The sequence below is a fragment of the Dama dama genome, chromosome 20, assembly GCF_033118175.1.
Source record: "Dama dama isolate Ldn47 chromosome 20, ASM3311817v1, whole genome shotgun sequence".
Lineage (NCBI taxonomy): Eukaryota > Metazoa > Chordata > Mammalia > Artiodactyla > Cervidae > Dama > Dama dama.
In genome coordinates this window covers 75745182-75761139 of record NC_083700.1, presented here as the reverse complement: position 1 = coordinate 75761139, position 15958 = coordinate 75745182, and the positions used below count along the sequence as shown (strand labels likewise).

Sequence of the window (15958 nt, the reverse complement as noted above, 5' to 3'; positions counted from 1 at the left end):
TGGGTTGACCCTTTTAAAATAATATATTAATGCTTTGTTATTTCTTAACATTTTTAAGTGGCTTCTCATTCCCCAACAGATAACAGCCAGTCTTCTCAGCATGGGCTACAAGATCCTTGTCTCACTGGCCACTCCTTCAACCTTATATTCAATTCATTCAGGTCCCCAAATGCCCTTTATTCTGCTAATGCTGATCCTTCAGGGAATGCCTCTCTTATGCATCTTGTGAAATTCAACTTGGTTGTTGCCTTTCAGGAAGAAATCTTCCCTGACACTTTATTCCATCTCCTCTATTCTGGGCTCCCATGGCCTCCCTCTTTTCTAGCCTTTGTGCCATTGCACTGTAGCTCTTTTTTCCTCTATCTGTGTTCATTTTACTAACTCTCATATTCATGTTAATATCTTCCCTACCATGCATGCACAGTATCTGGCACATATTGGATAATAAAATATTTTCTGAATGAATTAATAGGTACATGAATGTGTGAATAATATTCCTAGATAGCCTGCTGGGAATGCAAGATCATTGAAATAGTCACAAAATTGCATTCTCTGGCTGTGATATTCCCAGACGATTTCCCAGATGCCATTCAGCATGAGCTGCCAGCCACCTACGTGAATGAAACATCTTGGATGTTCCAGATCAGCTGAACCACAGATAACTGTAGCTTCAGTCATCATCATGTCAGACAGAAGAACGTTTCAACTTAGCCCAGTCATCGCCTTCTCTGCTACTATAGCTTCATGTGATCATGTCTCCTATGTGTGCAATGACAGAAGTGATAATCGGCTGCCTTCCACATCTTTGCTACAGTTACCTGTGCCTGCCGATGCCTATGTTAGTGTTGCTGCTACTAGATGTTGAGAGTGCAGATGTCTCCACTGGGGTGCAGTCTCAGGTCCCTGTAGAAGTTGTCATGAATGCTGCTGACCTCCTGCACTTCATTATCCCACAAAGATCACTGTCAAACAGTGATCACCCCAAACGTCCGTTGGGACTGGGCCACTAAATAATCTGAGTGATAGATAGAAATAGTGCCACATTCATATTCATTTCTCCTCCTTTATCCTTGCTCCATTGTCCTTAAGTCATACTTTTGTGCCACGACATTCCCTTCCCTTGGATTAAAATTTCTCTGAAGAGGCATTAAGATGCTTGATGTATACAGGGCCTAAAATGCGAACCCCACCAGACCTTCAGACATGACCAGAGAAGACTGACATCAAAGAGGTTCGACATGCCCAGATTCTAGTGGAATTAAGACTAAAGCTATTCATTCATAAATTTATTTAAGTGTAGAATACTCTCCTCTTCCCACTTCCATTTGCTAACAGCTACCATTTTCCTTGGGGAAACTGCCCTTACCCCTTTCCAGTGAGTTGTGATTGGACTGTCAATTACAGTACATCATTCCACTCTAGCCTAGAGGGATGAGAATGTGATCTTGTTCTGGTCAATCACAGTACCTCCTTTCTCTAGGAAAAGAGACTATTCTAAAGGATTAAGTATAGGCTCCAAGATAGAGCAGACAGAGTTCCTCTCAGAGATTTTCTTCAAGAAAAGACTCCTTTCTTGAGGTACAGAATAAGAAAGTTGTAGTCCGGGGATTCTATGTGGAAAATATTTTGAAAAATAAAGCCTAGAAGAATTAAGCAGATGAGAGACGAATGGCGTGAAAGAGAGAAAGTCCTGGTTGTGTTAAGTTGGAAGTTTCTCTCCTTGAGATACCTGAAGTTAACTGCTCCCCACAGAAATTCCATCAGTTCTACAGTGGACTGTATTCTTTTCCCATTAATTACCATTTTTATTTAAATAGTTTGAATTGGATTCCTAGCAGTTACAGTTAAAAAAATTTCTGACTATTGCAAATACAAGCAAACCAAAATGATACAAAATATTTTTCTTGTTTTTATCTGCCTTATATTCACAATGGGAAAATGACTTAGAGTAAAAAGAGCTGAAGTTGCAGCATATTTAAACAGTTATCTAATAAGAAATTAATGTGCTATAGTATATAATTTGTGGTTGCTACAATCTGATCTAATGAGGTTAACAAACTGTTCAAGAAATGAAAATTAGACTTGCAGAGTTTTTTGTAATGGGAAAAATTTATGCAAAATAAATGCTTCCTTGGAGTAAAATGACCATTTAAAAAGTTGCTCTGTTTTACCATTTTTTCTTGCAACTCCAATTTGAAATTTTGCTGTTTTTTTTTTTTTAAAGAATATCTCTATAATTTTGCCATCCAGTAAAGAAGACACATGATGCAATATGAAGCAATAAAACTCTGAGAATTCTTTTCTATTGAGTAATGCTGTGCTCGGGATTAATGAAGTTTTCTATTGGTTTCTAGTATGAAACATGCACAAATGTTTAATGTTAACATATTAAATCACACTTTTATTTAACAACTGATTAGTATTAACCTAAGTAGAAATTCTCAGCAAAATATAAAGGTTCACATAAACAAAGCTGCAGCAAGGACAAGCTGGAAGTGTAAAGATATCTACAGCAGACAAGCTAATTAAATTAACCATCCAAGATACACTCTATCAAATAGGAAAGTAGAAAACTGACAACCTAATTTATACTACAAATTGCCTTTTCACAATGTATGTACCAGTATGAACACTTTGATTTCCTAACATTGTAAAGAAAAGGAAGCACATGGAGGAAATATCCTAAAACAGAAAGTCAGTTAGCTACTGAAGACAACGTTAATATTTCTCCTAAGTTAAAAAAAATTGAATCACACCCGCAACTTGTGATTGGTTGAAAGATGTGTTAAACTCTTCAGTGTTTAAGCCTCTGTACTCTAACAATTTAACAATAATGACTTTCCTGGTGGTCCAGTGGTTAAGACTACGGGATTCTAATGTATGGATTGTGGGTTCGATCCCTGGTCAGGGAAGTAAGATCCCACATGGCTCACGGCTAAAAAAACAAACAATAAGCTACATGTGCTCCATTACTGACTGAGATGTGAAATGAAACTCTCACCATTAGATTGCCAGAAGATTCTCCTGGCAAAAATATTTAACAAAACAAACTGCTTATTTTTTTGATTGAATTTTGGTTTCAAGTATAGCACTAATGACTTCAATGTTCTTCCTATGTAAACTTGTGCTCCATTTTATTTGAGATTTTTTTCCATTCTGTAATAGTATTTGATTTTAGTGTGGAAAGGAGCACAGCATTGAACTCAAGATAGAAATCTTGCCTTATTCTACTTGTTATCACCATAACCAAGAAACCAACATTGATCAGATAATTATGTGCCAGACACTGTGATATACATTTATAGATGCAATCTTACTCAATTCTCCTCCAAATCCTACATGGATTACCCACATTATACAGTGAAAAAAACTAACAGAAAATGGGCTTATGACTTGTCTAAGGTCATTCAACTAGTGAGTGGGCAAACTTGAATTTCAACTTAGATTTCAGAACAGACTTTTGGACTCTGTGGGAGAAGGCGAGGGTGGGATGTTTCGAGAGAACAGCATTGAAACATGTATATTATCTATGGTGAAACAGATCACCAGCCCAGGCTGGATGCATATGAGACAAGTGCTCGGGCCTGGTGCACTGGGAAGACCCAGAGGTAGCGGGTAGAGAAGGAGGTGGGAGGGGGGATCGGGATGGGGAATACATGTAAAACCATGGCTGATTCATGTCAATGTATGACAAAACCCACTACAATATTGTAAAGTAATTAGCCTCCAACTAATAAAAATAAATGAAAAATAAATAAATAAAAAATAAAGATACTAAAAAATAAAGATACTAAAAAATAAATAAATAAATAAAAAAAACTTAGATTTCTCTGGCTCCAGAATATTTCTCTTTTCCATCCATCCATGCTGGTGCCTTCATAGATAATTTAATAAGGTGTGACCTACTCTTAAAGAAGCACCAACTGGAAAAGTGGTTATTAACCTGGAATTCTCAAGGACACTTTCTTTGCAAACTAAGAGAGTTTATGGGCAAAATGACATTGTTTCAGGTTAATAATATCTTGTATTGCTTTTCCTTTTAGATGATATCTATAAAATTCTTGACTTCCCTGGTGGCTCAGACGGTAAAGCGTCTGCCTACAGTGCGGGAGACCCGGGTTCGATCCCTGGGTGGGGAAGATCCTCTGGAGAAGGCAATGGCAACCCACTCCAGTACTCTTGCCTGGAAAATTTCATGGACAGAGGAGCCTGGTAGGCTACAGTCCATGGGTCGCAAAGAGTCGGATACAACTGAGTGACTTTACTTCATAAAATTCTTAGTATAGTCCTTGTTACATTGTCAGGGCTAATTAGTTCTCTTCCCATGCTCTCTATTTTAGCATTTTGGGGTTGATAAAATCTACTACTTAATATTACTTTATTTGCTGGGCTTCCCTGGTTTCTCAGATGGTAAAGAATCTGCCTGCAGTGCAGGAGACCCCGGTTCAATCCCTGAGTTGGAAAGATTCCCTGGAGAAGGAAATGGCAATCTACTCTAGTATTCGTGCCTGGAGAATCCCATGGAGAGAAGGGACTGATGGACTACAGTCCATGAGGTTGCAAAAGAGTGGGACACAACTTAGCAACTAAATAACAAAAACAACAACAACACTATACGGGACTCCTGTTGTCTTGTTTGCCCATCACCCAAATTTCCTCTGGAAACTTTCTCGCGTTCACCCCTTGTGATAGATTAAATGATTTAGCCCCATCCTTCCCCCTTCTCTGCATCCCACGCTGACTATAGCTTCACTTGGGCACAAAGGTTTTCTCTGTGCTTGACTTAGAGTTTAACCAAGTGGCTGGCACTGACCAGTGGCATATGAGTGGGAGTGGCAGTGTGAGGATGGTTCAGACTAAACTCCAGAGCCCTCCCATGTGCTCTGACTCTCTTACTTGTCCCAGGAAGTAGATGACCAAGGTGTAGCCAGCCTCGTCACCACTACCTGAAGTAAAGCTGCCTCAACCAATCTGCAGATCTGAGGAAATAAATGATGGTTGTCTCAGTGCTTTGTTACACAGCATTAAACTAGTAATAGCTAACAAATTACCTCCCACGCCCAAGCACACAGTTCCCTCAGAACTTACCTGGTTCTTAAAAGATCTGACCCCTTGTAATATCTTCGTACAAGAGCCTGTCAATAGTTGGTCCAGAGACCAAATGGGCTATTTAAAGCTCTTCTCAGTGTTTTGAACGTGGAAGAGCACATGGGGGGTGGGGGTGGGGGGGTGGAGGGCACTCTGGCAGAAAGTCCAAGGTGTAAAACCTAGGAATTATCCTCAGCTATTTTGGCCACCCTGTAAAGAAAGCAGGTTTGCAGTGAGAAAGATGAGTCAGGAGGTGAAGAGTGACACCTAGGGGTTCTTTAGAATTTCTGGTTGCAGTTGTTAAGGCCTTGCTGCATTCTTTGGGTCTCTGAACTGGTAATTCTCCTTTGTTCAACTAAGCTGCTTTGGCTGAGTTTAGTGGCTTGCAATTGAATGAGTATTGGCCATACACATATTTTCTTTTCCTTTTTTAAAAAAACTGTGGTGAAAATCATATTATGTAAAAGTTATCCTCTTAACCATTTTTAAGTATGTGGTACAATGCGCGCATGCTTAGTCGCTCAGTCATGTCTCACTCTTTGCAACCCCATGGACTGTAACCCTCCAGGCTCCTCTGTCCACGGGGAATCTTCAGGCAAGAATACTGGAGTGGGTTGTCATTTCCTTGTCCAGGGGATCTTCCCGACCCAGGGGTTGAACCTGCATCTCCTGCACTGCAGGGGGTCCTTTACCACTAAGCCACTAGAGACGCTCACCCAGTACAGTAGTGTTAACTATTTGCACACTGTTGTGAAACAGATCTCTAGAACTTTTCAGTCTTGTGAGACTGAAACTCTATATCCATTGACCAACAATTCTTCTTCAACTCATCCCTTCCTCTGACAACCACTATTCTACTTTCTGTTTCTTTGAGTTTAATTAGTATGCAGGTCAAGAAAGAATACTTAGAACTGTACACAGAAAAACAGACTGGTTCAAAACTGGGAAAGGAGTATATCAAGGCTGCATACTGTCACCCTGCTTATTTAAATTATATGCAGAGTATGGCATACGAAATGCTGGACTGGAAGACTCACAAATGAATCCAGGGTGCTGGGAGAAATATCAACAACCTCAGATATTCAGATGATACCACTCTAATGTATCTAATTACCACAGTAATCCAAGTCTATGCCCAACCACTAATTCTGAAGAAGCTGAATGGTTCTATGAAGACCTACAAGACCTTCCAGAACTAACACCCAAAAAAGATGTCCTTTTCATCATAGGGGACAAATGCCAAAGTAGGAAGTTACAAGACATTTGGAATAACAGGCAAGTTTGGCCTTGGAGTACAAAATGAAGAAGAGCAAAGGTTAACAGAATTTGGCAAAGAGAATCACTGGTCATAGAAAACACCCTCTTCCAAAAACACAAGAGATGACTCTACACATGGACATCACCAGATGATCAATACTGAAATCAGATTGATTGTATTCTTTGCAGCCAAAGATGGAGAAGCTCTACACAGTTAGCAAAAAACAAGACCGGGAGCTGACTGTGGCTCAGATCATAAACTCCTTATTGAAAAATTTAGACTTATATTTAAGAAACTAGGGAAAACCACTCAGTCACTCAGGTATGACCTAAATCAAATCCCTTATGATTATAGAGTAGAGGTGACAAATAGATTCAAGGGATTATATCTGATAGAGTGCCTGAAGAACTATGCATGGAGGTTCGTGGCACCGTACAGGAGGCAGTGATCAAGATCATTCCAAAGAAAAAGAAATGCAAAAAGGCAAAATGGTTGTCTGAGGAGGCCTTACAAATAGCTGAGAAAAGAAGAGAAGGGAAAAGCAAAGAAGAAAAGGAAAGATATACCCATTTGAATGCAGAGTTCCAAAGAATAGCAAAGAGAGATAAGAAAGTCCTCCTAAGCGATAAATGCAAAGAAATAGAGGAAAATGATAGAATGGGAGAGACTAAAGATGTCTTCAAGAAAATTAGAGATACCAAGGGAACATTTTGTGCAAAGATGGACACAATAAAGGACAGAAATGGTATGAACCTACAGAAGCAGAGGATATTAAGAAGGGGTAGCAAGAATACACGGAAGAACTATACAAAAAAGATCTTCATGACCCAGATAACCACAATGGTGTGATCACTCACCTAGAACCAGACATCTTGGAGTGCAAAGTTAAGTGGGCCTTAGAAAGCATCAGTAAGAACAAAGCTAGTAGAGGTGATGAAATTCCAGCTGAGCTATTTCAAATCCTAAAAGATGATGCTGTTAAAAGCGCTGCGTTCGAGGGGCGCGGAGGGGCGGAAGGGGATGTCGTCTCCAGTGCGGTCTTCAGGGCCGTGTGGCTGCGGTCTGGCTGCCGGGGCTGCACTTTAAGGAGCATGTCTTGGCGAACCCTAGCAGTCGCTGTGTAATGGACTTTAGCGCTTCTTCACTGGAATTCCTGACGGCGACCCGCGGGGCTTCGGCGGCGCGGTCCGTGTGAGGCCGGGCCGCAGGCCCACTGCCCTGTGCTGGGCAGAGGGACGCCGTGCAGAGCGACGCAGAGCCTTTTGTCAGGTGAACGAAGGTGATGGGGAAAGGACTCCTTCCAGCTTCTTCTGTGAAAGCATTACATAAGAAATGGCAAGAAGTCTTTTGAAGACATCGCCTAACCCTGTAAAGACAAAATTGCTGCATCAGATAGGACTGTCACTTTATAATACTTCTCATGGCTTCCATGAAGAAGAAGTGAAAAAAAAACTTGAACAGTTTCCTGGTGGATCTGTTGACCTTCAGAAGGAAAACAATGGCATTGGCATTCTTACGCTGAACAATCCAAGTAAAATGAATGCCTTCTCAGAACCAACAGGTTCGGCAATGTACTGTGTCATCCAGAGATCTGATAGTTGTGCCTAAGGCCAGAGATGAGCAGAGGATGGCGTTGCCTGGCCTAAGGCGTTACGATGCTACAACTTCTGGAAAAAGTGATTGAGTTGGAAAACTGGACAGAGGGGAAAGGTCTCATCGTCCGTGGGGCAAAAAATACTTTTTCTTCAGGATCTGATCTGAATGCTGTGAAAGCACTAGGAACTCCAGAGGATGGAGTGGCCTTATGCATGTTCATGCAAAACACCTTAACACGATTTATGAGACTTCCTTTAATAAGTGTTGCACTGGTTCAAGGTCGGGCATTGGGTGGAGGAGCAGAAGTTACTACTGCGTGTGATTTCAGGTTAATGACTACAGACAGTGAGATCAGATTTGTCCACAAGGAGAGGGGCATAATACCAAGTTGGGGCGGTGCCACCCGGCTGGTTGAGATCATCGGCAGTAGACAAGCTCTCAAAGTATTAAGTGGGGCCCTTAAGCTGGATTCAGAAAAAGCATTACGCATAGGAGTGGTGGAGGACATCTTGCAATCTTCAGACGAAACCGAATGTCTCAAAGAAGCGCAAGAGTGGCTACAGCAGTTTATCAAAGGGCCACCAGAAGTAATCAGAGCTTTGAAAAAATCTGTTTCTTCATGCAAAGAGCTTTGTTTAGAGGAGGCATTACAGAGCGAGAGAGATCTTCTAGGAACACTTTGGGGTGGACTAGCAAATTTAGAGGCTGTTGCTAGGAAGGGAAAGTTTAATAAGTAATTTTTTAAAATCCATAAGTAAAGTCGCTCAGTCGTCTCCGACTCTTTGCGACCCCATGGACTGTAGCCTACCAGGCTTCTCCCACAGGATTTTCCAGGCAAGAGTACTGGAGTGGGTTGCCATTTCCTTCTCCAGAAGATCTTCCCCACCCAGGGATCGAACCCAGGCCTCCTGCATTGTAGGCAGACGCTTTACTGCCTGAGCCACCAGGGAAGTCTTAAAAATACACACTGCAAGTTAAAACCCCAGTGATTAATATGTATAAAAGTTGAATGGTATCAAATATCAGTGTTAAAACTACTTAGAAGGTAGTAAAGTATTTGTAAAATTAGTAAAATAAATAAATAAATAAATAAAAGCGCTGCGTTCAATATGCCGGCAAATTTGGAAAACTGAGCAATGGCCACAGGACTGGAAAAGATGAATTTTCATTCCAATTCCAAAGAAAGGCAATGCCAAAGAATGTTCAAACTACCGCACAGTTGCGTTCATTTCCCATGCTAGCAAAGTAATGCTCAAAATTCTCCAAGCCAGGCTTCAACAGTACATGAACTGAGAATGTCGATATGTTCAAGCTGTATTTAGAAAAGGCAGAGGAACCAGAGGTAAAATTGCCAACATCCATTGGATCATAGAAAAAGCAAGAGAGTTCCAGAAAAACATCTACTTCTGCATTACTGATTATGCTGAAGCCTTTGGTTGTGTGGATCACAACAAACTGTGTGGAAAATTCTTAAAGAGATGGGAATACCAGACCACCTGACATGCCTCCTGAGAAACCTGTATGCAGGTCAAGAAGCAACAGTTCTGGACATGGAACAAAGGACTGGTTCCAAATTGGGAAAGGAGAATGTCAAGGCTGTATATCGTTACCCTGTTTATTTAACTTATATGCATATTACATCATGCCAAATGCCGGGTTGAATGAAACACAAGCTAGAATCAAGATTGCTGGGAGAAATATCAATAACCTCAGATATGCAGATGACACCACCCTTATGCCAGAAAGCGAAGAGGAACTGAAGAGCCTCTTGATGAAAGTGAAAGAGGAGAGTGAAAAAACTGGCTTAAACTCAACATTCAAAAAATGAAGATCATGGTGTCTGGTCCCATAACTTCATGGCAAATAGATGGGGAAACAATGGAAACAGTGACAGACTTTATTTCCTTGGGCCTCAAAATCACTACAGATGGTGACTGCAGCCATGAAATTAAAAGACACTTGCTCCTTGAAGAAAAGCTATGACAAACCTAGACAGTGTATTAGAAAGCAGAGACATTACTTTGCCAGCAAAGGTCTGTAGAGTCAAAGCTATGGTTTTTACAGTAGTCATGTGTGGATGTGAGAGGTGTACTATAAAGAAGGCAAAGCAGTGAAGAATTGATGCTTTTGAACTGTGGTGTTGGGGAAGAGAATTCTTTGGACTGCAAGGAGATCAACCCAGTCAATCCAAAAGAAATCAACCTTGACTACTCATTGGAAGGACTGATGCTGAAGCTGAAGCTCCAATACTTTGGCCACCTGATGTGAAGAGCTGACTCATTAGAAAATGATGCTGGGAAAGATTGAAGGCAGGAAGAGAAGGGGATGACAGAAGATAAGATGGTTGGATGGCATCACCAGCTCAGTGGACATGAGTTTGAGCAAGCTCCCGGAGATGGTAAAGGACAGGGAAGCCTGGAATGTTGTAGTCCATTGGGTTGCAAAGAGTCAGACATGAATGAGTGACTGGATAACAGCACAACAATGGCAGAAAGTGAACAGGAACTAAAGAGCCTCCTGATGAAGGTGAAAGAGGAGAATGAAAAAACTAGCTTAAAACTCAACATTCAAAAAAGGAAAATCATGGTATCCAGTCCCATTACTTCATGGCAAGTAGAAGTGAAAAAAGTGAAAATGGTTACTGATTTATTTTCTTGGGCTTCAAAATTACTGCAAATAGTGACTGCAGACACAAAATTAAAAAACGCTAGCTCCTTGGAAGAAAAGCTGTGACAAACCTAAATAGAGTATTATAAGGCAGGAACCACTTTGCTGACAAAGATCTGTAGAGTCAAAGGTATGGTTTTTCCAGTAGTCATGTAGGGATGTGAGAGTTGGAGCATAAAGAAGACTGAGCACCAAAGAATTGTTGCTTTCGCATTGTGGTGCTGGAGAAGACTCTTGAGAGTCCCTTGGACTGCAAGGAGATCCAACCAGTCCATCCTAAAGGAAATCAACTCGGAATATTCACTGGAAGGACTGATGCTGAAGCTGAAACTCCAATACTTTGGCCACCTGCTGTGAAGGACTGACTCATTGGAAAAGACCCTGATGCTGGGAAAGACTGAAGGCAAAAGGAGAAGAGGGCAGCAGAGGGTGCGATGGTTAGGTAGCATGACCAATGCAATGGACATGAGTTTGAGCAAACTCCTGAAGATAGAGAAGGACAGGGAAGCCTGGCATGCTGCAGTCTAGGGGTGGTAAAGAGTGGGGACACAACTTAGTGACTGAACAACAAACATGTGGAATTATGAGTTATTGTCTTTTTGTGGCAGGCTTATTTTACTCAGCATTATGTCCTCAAAGTTAATCCACCTTGGAATATATGAGAGAATTTCCTTCTTTTAGGGCTGCATAATATTCCATTATATATATTTACCACATTTTCTTTATCCATCCTTCCACTGATGGACATTTAGATTGCTTCTACCTCGTGGTTATTGTGAATAATACTGCCATGAAGATGGGTGTGCAAATATACACAGATTTTCTTAATGCAATCAAACATACTTACATGTGTAATCTCTGCTTCTCCATTGGGAGAAAAAAATGAAAGAAATATGGATGTAATAACAATGGTTTGAGGACATAAATACCCACCAGTGAAACATACTCCTGAGCTTTCCCACCCCCAGGTCCTTGCCTGTTTTATATCTTCTGTCAAATCTCATCCTTCCCATAATTCAGGGGCTATCTGAAATGTCATGTCCTCTATGGAGCCTAATGGAGAATCACTTTCTTTAACTTGAACCTCCGTAAAGTATTTCTGCCTCTCTGTGCCTCTTATCTCACTGTACTTGCTTCACTCTCCGTGTTTATGCTGTAATCTTTCTGAAGTAAAAGACAGTCTCTCTCCTTTTAAAATTTATGTTTATTTATTTATTTCTGGCTGCATGGGTCGTCATTGCTGCACACAGACTTCCTCTAGTTGTGGCGAGTGGGGGCTACTCTGGGTTGTGGTGTGGGGCTTCTTACTGCGGCGGCTTCTCTTGTTGCAGGGCACGGGCTCTAAGTGCACAGGCTGCGATAGTTGCAGCTCTCAGGCCTAGAGCTTGGGCTCAGTAGTTATGGCCCATGGGCTTAGTTGTTCCAAGGAATGTGGAGTCTTCTCAGACCTGGGATCGAACCCATGTCCCCTGCATTGGTAGACAGATTCTTATCCACTGCAACACCAGGGATGTCCCAAAGACAGTCTCTTAATCAAATTTGTATTTCCTCAATAATTCTTTCACAAGTCTCACACATAATTGGCACTCAGTAAATATATGTGGAATTAAGTGGTACTTCACCCAAACCCCTAAGTTAAAACTAGATCCCTTCTTTCATCCAAATTAGCCCATATTTACTCTAATCCACCTACTTTATGCTGGAGGTTCATAGTTCAATCATTTTCCATCATTTGACTGAAATTAAACTCCTAAACTAAATTGAGCAAATGAGTCAGCTAGTTTTTTAAAGGTCAAAGTATTTGTTGCCAAAAGGCCAACAGGTTGAATTTGATCATCCTTTGGATTAAGATCTATTTTAGCTTTAAGATTATTTAGCTTTATGATATATATAGTTAATTCTTTTTTCCAATCATAAGTAAATGAATTTTCAGGTAACTTTCTTAAAGATAGAAAATTTGCCTTGGTTTATTTTTCTTTATATCTTTACATAGAAATGTTCTGGGCTCAGTCCTAGGACTTCTTCCCTTTTCTATCTCTAGTTTATATATACTTTCTTGGTAATCTCACTCATGCCTGTGGCTTTAAATTCTGTGTATGTGCAGAAGACACTTAAATTTTTGTATCTCATCTGTATCCCTCCTCTGAATTTCAGACTGATATGACCAACTGGCTATTCAACATCCCTGTCTGGATACTTAATAGACATTCTAAAGCTGCCATGTCCTAGAATAAATTCCAAATTCCCTACCCCATTCCTCTGCAAAATATCTTCCTCTTGAAGAAGATATTTTATCCCATCTCAACTAATGGCCACTTCACCCAACCTTTCTAGTTGCTTAGGCCAGAATCCTTCAGGTCAAATCATGGTCATTCTTCTCTCTAAAACACTCTAATAGCTTCTCATCTCAACTGTCAGAAGAGCTGAAAGCCCACGCAGCCTGACACTATCACTCACCACCCCACTTCATGACAGTTTCTTCTCCAACCTCATTTCCTTCTGATTTTATCTCCTGCTTTCATCTCCCCTTGCTTACTAAGCTCCTCCTACACTGGCTTCCTTACCTGTACTCAAAAGCAGCCCAGAGCTTCTTTTCTTACCCTCTCTGTCCCCTTCACTGTTCTTCCTGTCTGAAGCACACTTCTTCAAATTAAACCCACAGCCCCTCACTCAAGCCCACCAGATCTTCACTCAAACATCACATTCCAGCAAGACCTTCTCTGAGAACACTGAACTCTGTCTGCATTTCCCACTTTATTTCTCTCCAAATGGTAACACCATCTAAAACTATAATTCACTTATTTATTTTACTTATTGTCTGTCTCCCCATGCTAGAATATAAGCTTCATGAAGACTAGACAATAGAACATGGTATGTTTTCTTATACACTGAATTTTCAAGTCCATTCCTGCATTCTTTCCAGCACTAAGTTGAAATGTCACTGAGAATTTGATGAATGTTGAGTACTAGAGTATTAAAATGGTTGTTTTAAAAGCATAATTTAATAGAACATGACTTAGTGATTGAACAACAACAGTCATTTTTTGGATGTACCAGCAAATCCCCCCTGAGCACATAAACATAAAAATTGAAGAGGAGCATTTAAATGAAGCTTTATATTAAAAAAAGAACAATATGGTGCCACTGGCATAAAAATAGACAGACCAATGGAATAGAAGAAATATCCCAGAAATAAACTCATGCATATGCGATCAAGTAATCATTGACAAAGTACACAAATAGGGAAAATAAAGTCTCTTCAATAAATGTTGCTGAGAAATCTGGATAGCCACATGGAAAATAATGAAATTAGACCCCTATCTTACATCATTCAAAAAATTAACTGAAATTAATTAAAGACTTAAATACAGGACACAAAACCATAAAATCCCTGGAAGAAAACATAGGGGAAAATCTCCTTGACATTGGTCTTGGCAATGATTTTTTTGGATATGACACCATAAGCACAGACAACAAAATCAAAAGTAATCAAGTGGGACTACATTAAATTGAAAAGCTTTTGCACAGCAAAGAAAATGATCAACACAAAGGAAAGGCAGAAATGTGGAATGAGAGAAAATAATTGCAAACTACACATCTGATAAGGGGCTAATATCTAAAATGTATAAAGAACTCATATAACTCAATAGCAGAAAAACAATCTGATGAAAAAATGGGCAGAGAAATTGAATAAACATATTTCCAAAAAAATATACACAAACGGCCAACTGGTAAATGAGAAGGGGCTCAACATCACTAATCATGAGAGAAATGTACATCAAAACCACAGTGAGATATTACTTTATACTTGTTAGAATGACTTTTATCAAAAAAACAAACAATAACAAATATTAGGGAGGATATGAAGAAAAAAAAGGAAATCTTAAATACTGTTAGTAGTAATGTAAAATGGTACAGCCTTTATGGAAGACAGTGTGTGTGTGTGTGTGTGTGTCTGTGTGTGTGTGTCTGTGTGTCTGTGTGTGAGTTGTGTCCAACTCTTTGTGATCCCATGAACTGTAGTCTGTCAGGCTCCTCTGTCCATTGAATTCTCCAGGCAATATACTGGAGTGGGTTGCCAGTCCTTCCCCCCAGGGGATTTCCAGGGATTGAACCTGGGTCTCCTGCATTGCAGGCTGAGTCACCAGGAAAGTCCTATTCAATATTTCTACTACCTTAAAACAACACTGTTATAACTTATCACATGTTATTAAAATTTTTTGTCAAATGTCAAAGAACAGCAAGCTCTTTGAAGTCAGGGATATGCTCAAGCCATCCCTGTATCCTGAGCCTTGTGACCCTCACATGATAGAAAATCAGGAATATGATCAGTAAATAAAGTAATCCTCTCTGGCGATATGCAGTCAAGCAGGAACTGTAGCAACTCTAAATAGACCTTTAATGGCTGGGGTGCAGCTGGACCTAAAGGTTGAATGATCTAGGGCATTGCAGACAGAAGTTAAGCAATCAGTAGGCTGTCAGAGATTGCTGCTGGCAGTAGCCATCCTGGTGCATGTAGCCCTCGTTTTTGCAGTAGCCGTCTTTCTGGTCTCAGAAGTAGCCACCATAAGTACCCACCACACTTGTGGTCAAACACCATTCATTGTTTTCCACCAGGCTCACCAGCTTCTCAGCCAGCTGCAGGGCCAGGTTCTGCTGGGTGGTGGGCTCGATGTGGTGCATCATCGCTGTCTGCATCAGTTGGTCCAGGGAGGCCATCAACTCTTTGTTAATGATCATCTTGCTGATGATGGAATGTACAATGGGAAGACAGTATAGAGGTTCCTTAGGAAATTAAAAATTAAACTACCATATGATCCAGCTATTCCATCCCTGGGTGTATATCTGAAGGAACTGAAATCAGTATCTTGAAGAGATACCTGTACACCCATGTGCATTGTCTTCATATACAATGTATACAATAATCAAGATATGAAAACAACCTACATGTCTGACAAGATGAATGGATAAAAAAGATGTGATGTATATATACAATGGAATATTATTCAGCCATGAGAAAGAACAGAATCCTGCCATTTGCAACAACATGGATGAATCTGGAGGACATTATGCAAAATGAAATAAAGCAGACAGAGGAAGACAAATACTGCTAGGTATCACGTATATGAGAAGTAAAAAAAAAACCCAAAGCAATGAAACTCATAGAAACAGAGAGTAGAGGAGTAGTTCCCAGGGGCTGTGAAAGTGAAAGTCGCTCAGTCATGTCCAACTCTTTGCAACCTCATGGACTATACAGTCCATATAATTCTCCAGGCCAGAATACTGGAGTGGGTAGCCTTTCTCTACTCCAGGGGATCTTCTCAATCCAGGGATCGAACCCAGGTCTCC

General features: G+C 40.5%; 1 protein-coding gene across 1 annotated transcript; it reads left to right on the top strand.

Annotated features, from left to right (window-relative positions):
* Positions 1–7642: 7642 nt before the first annotated feature.
* On the top strand, positions 7643–9007 carry LOC133040274 (ethylmalonyl-CoA decarboxylase-like). The gene is made up of 2 exons (XM_061120005.1): positions 7643–7907; positions 7994–9007. The coding sequence occupies exons 1-2, from the start codon at positions 7679–7681 to the stop codon at positions 8677–8679; spliced, it is 915 nt and encodes a 304-aa protein (XP_060975988.1). The 5' UTR covers positions 7643–7678; the 3' UTR covers positions 8680–9007.
* The last annotated feature ends 6951 nt before the right edge of the window (positions 9008–15958 follow it).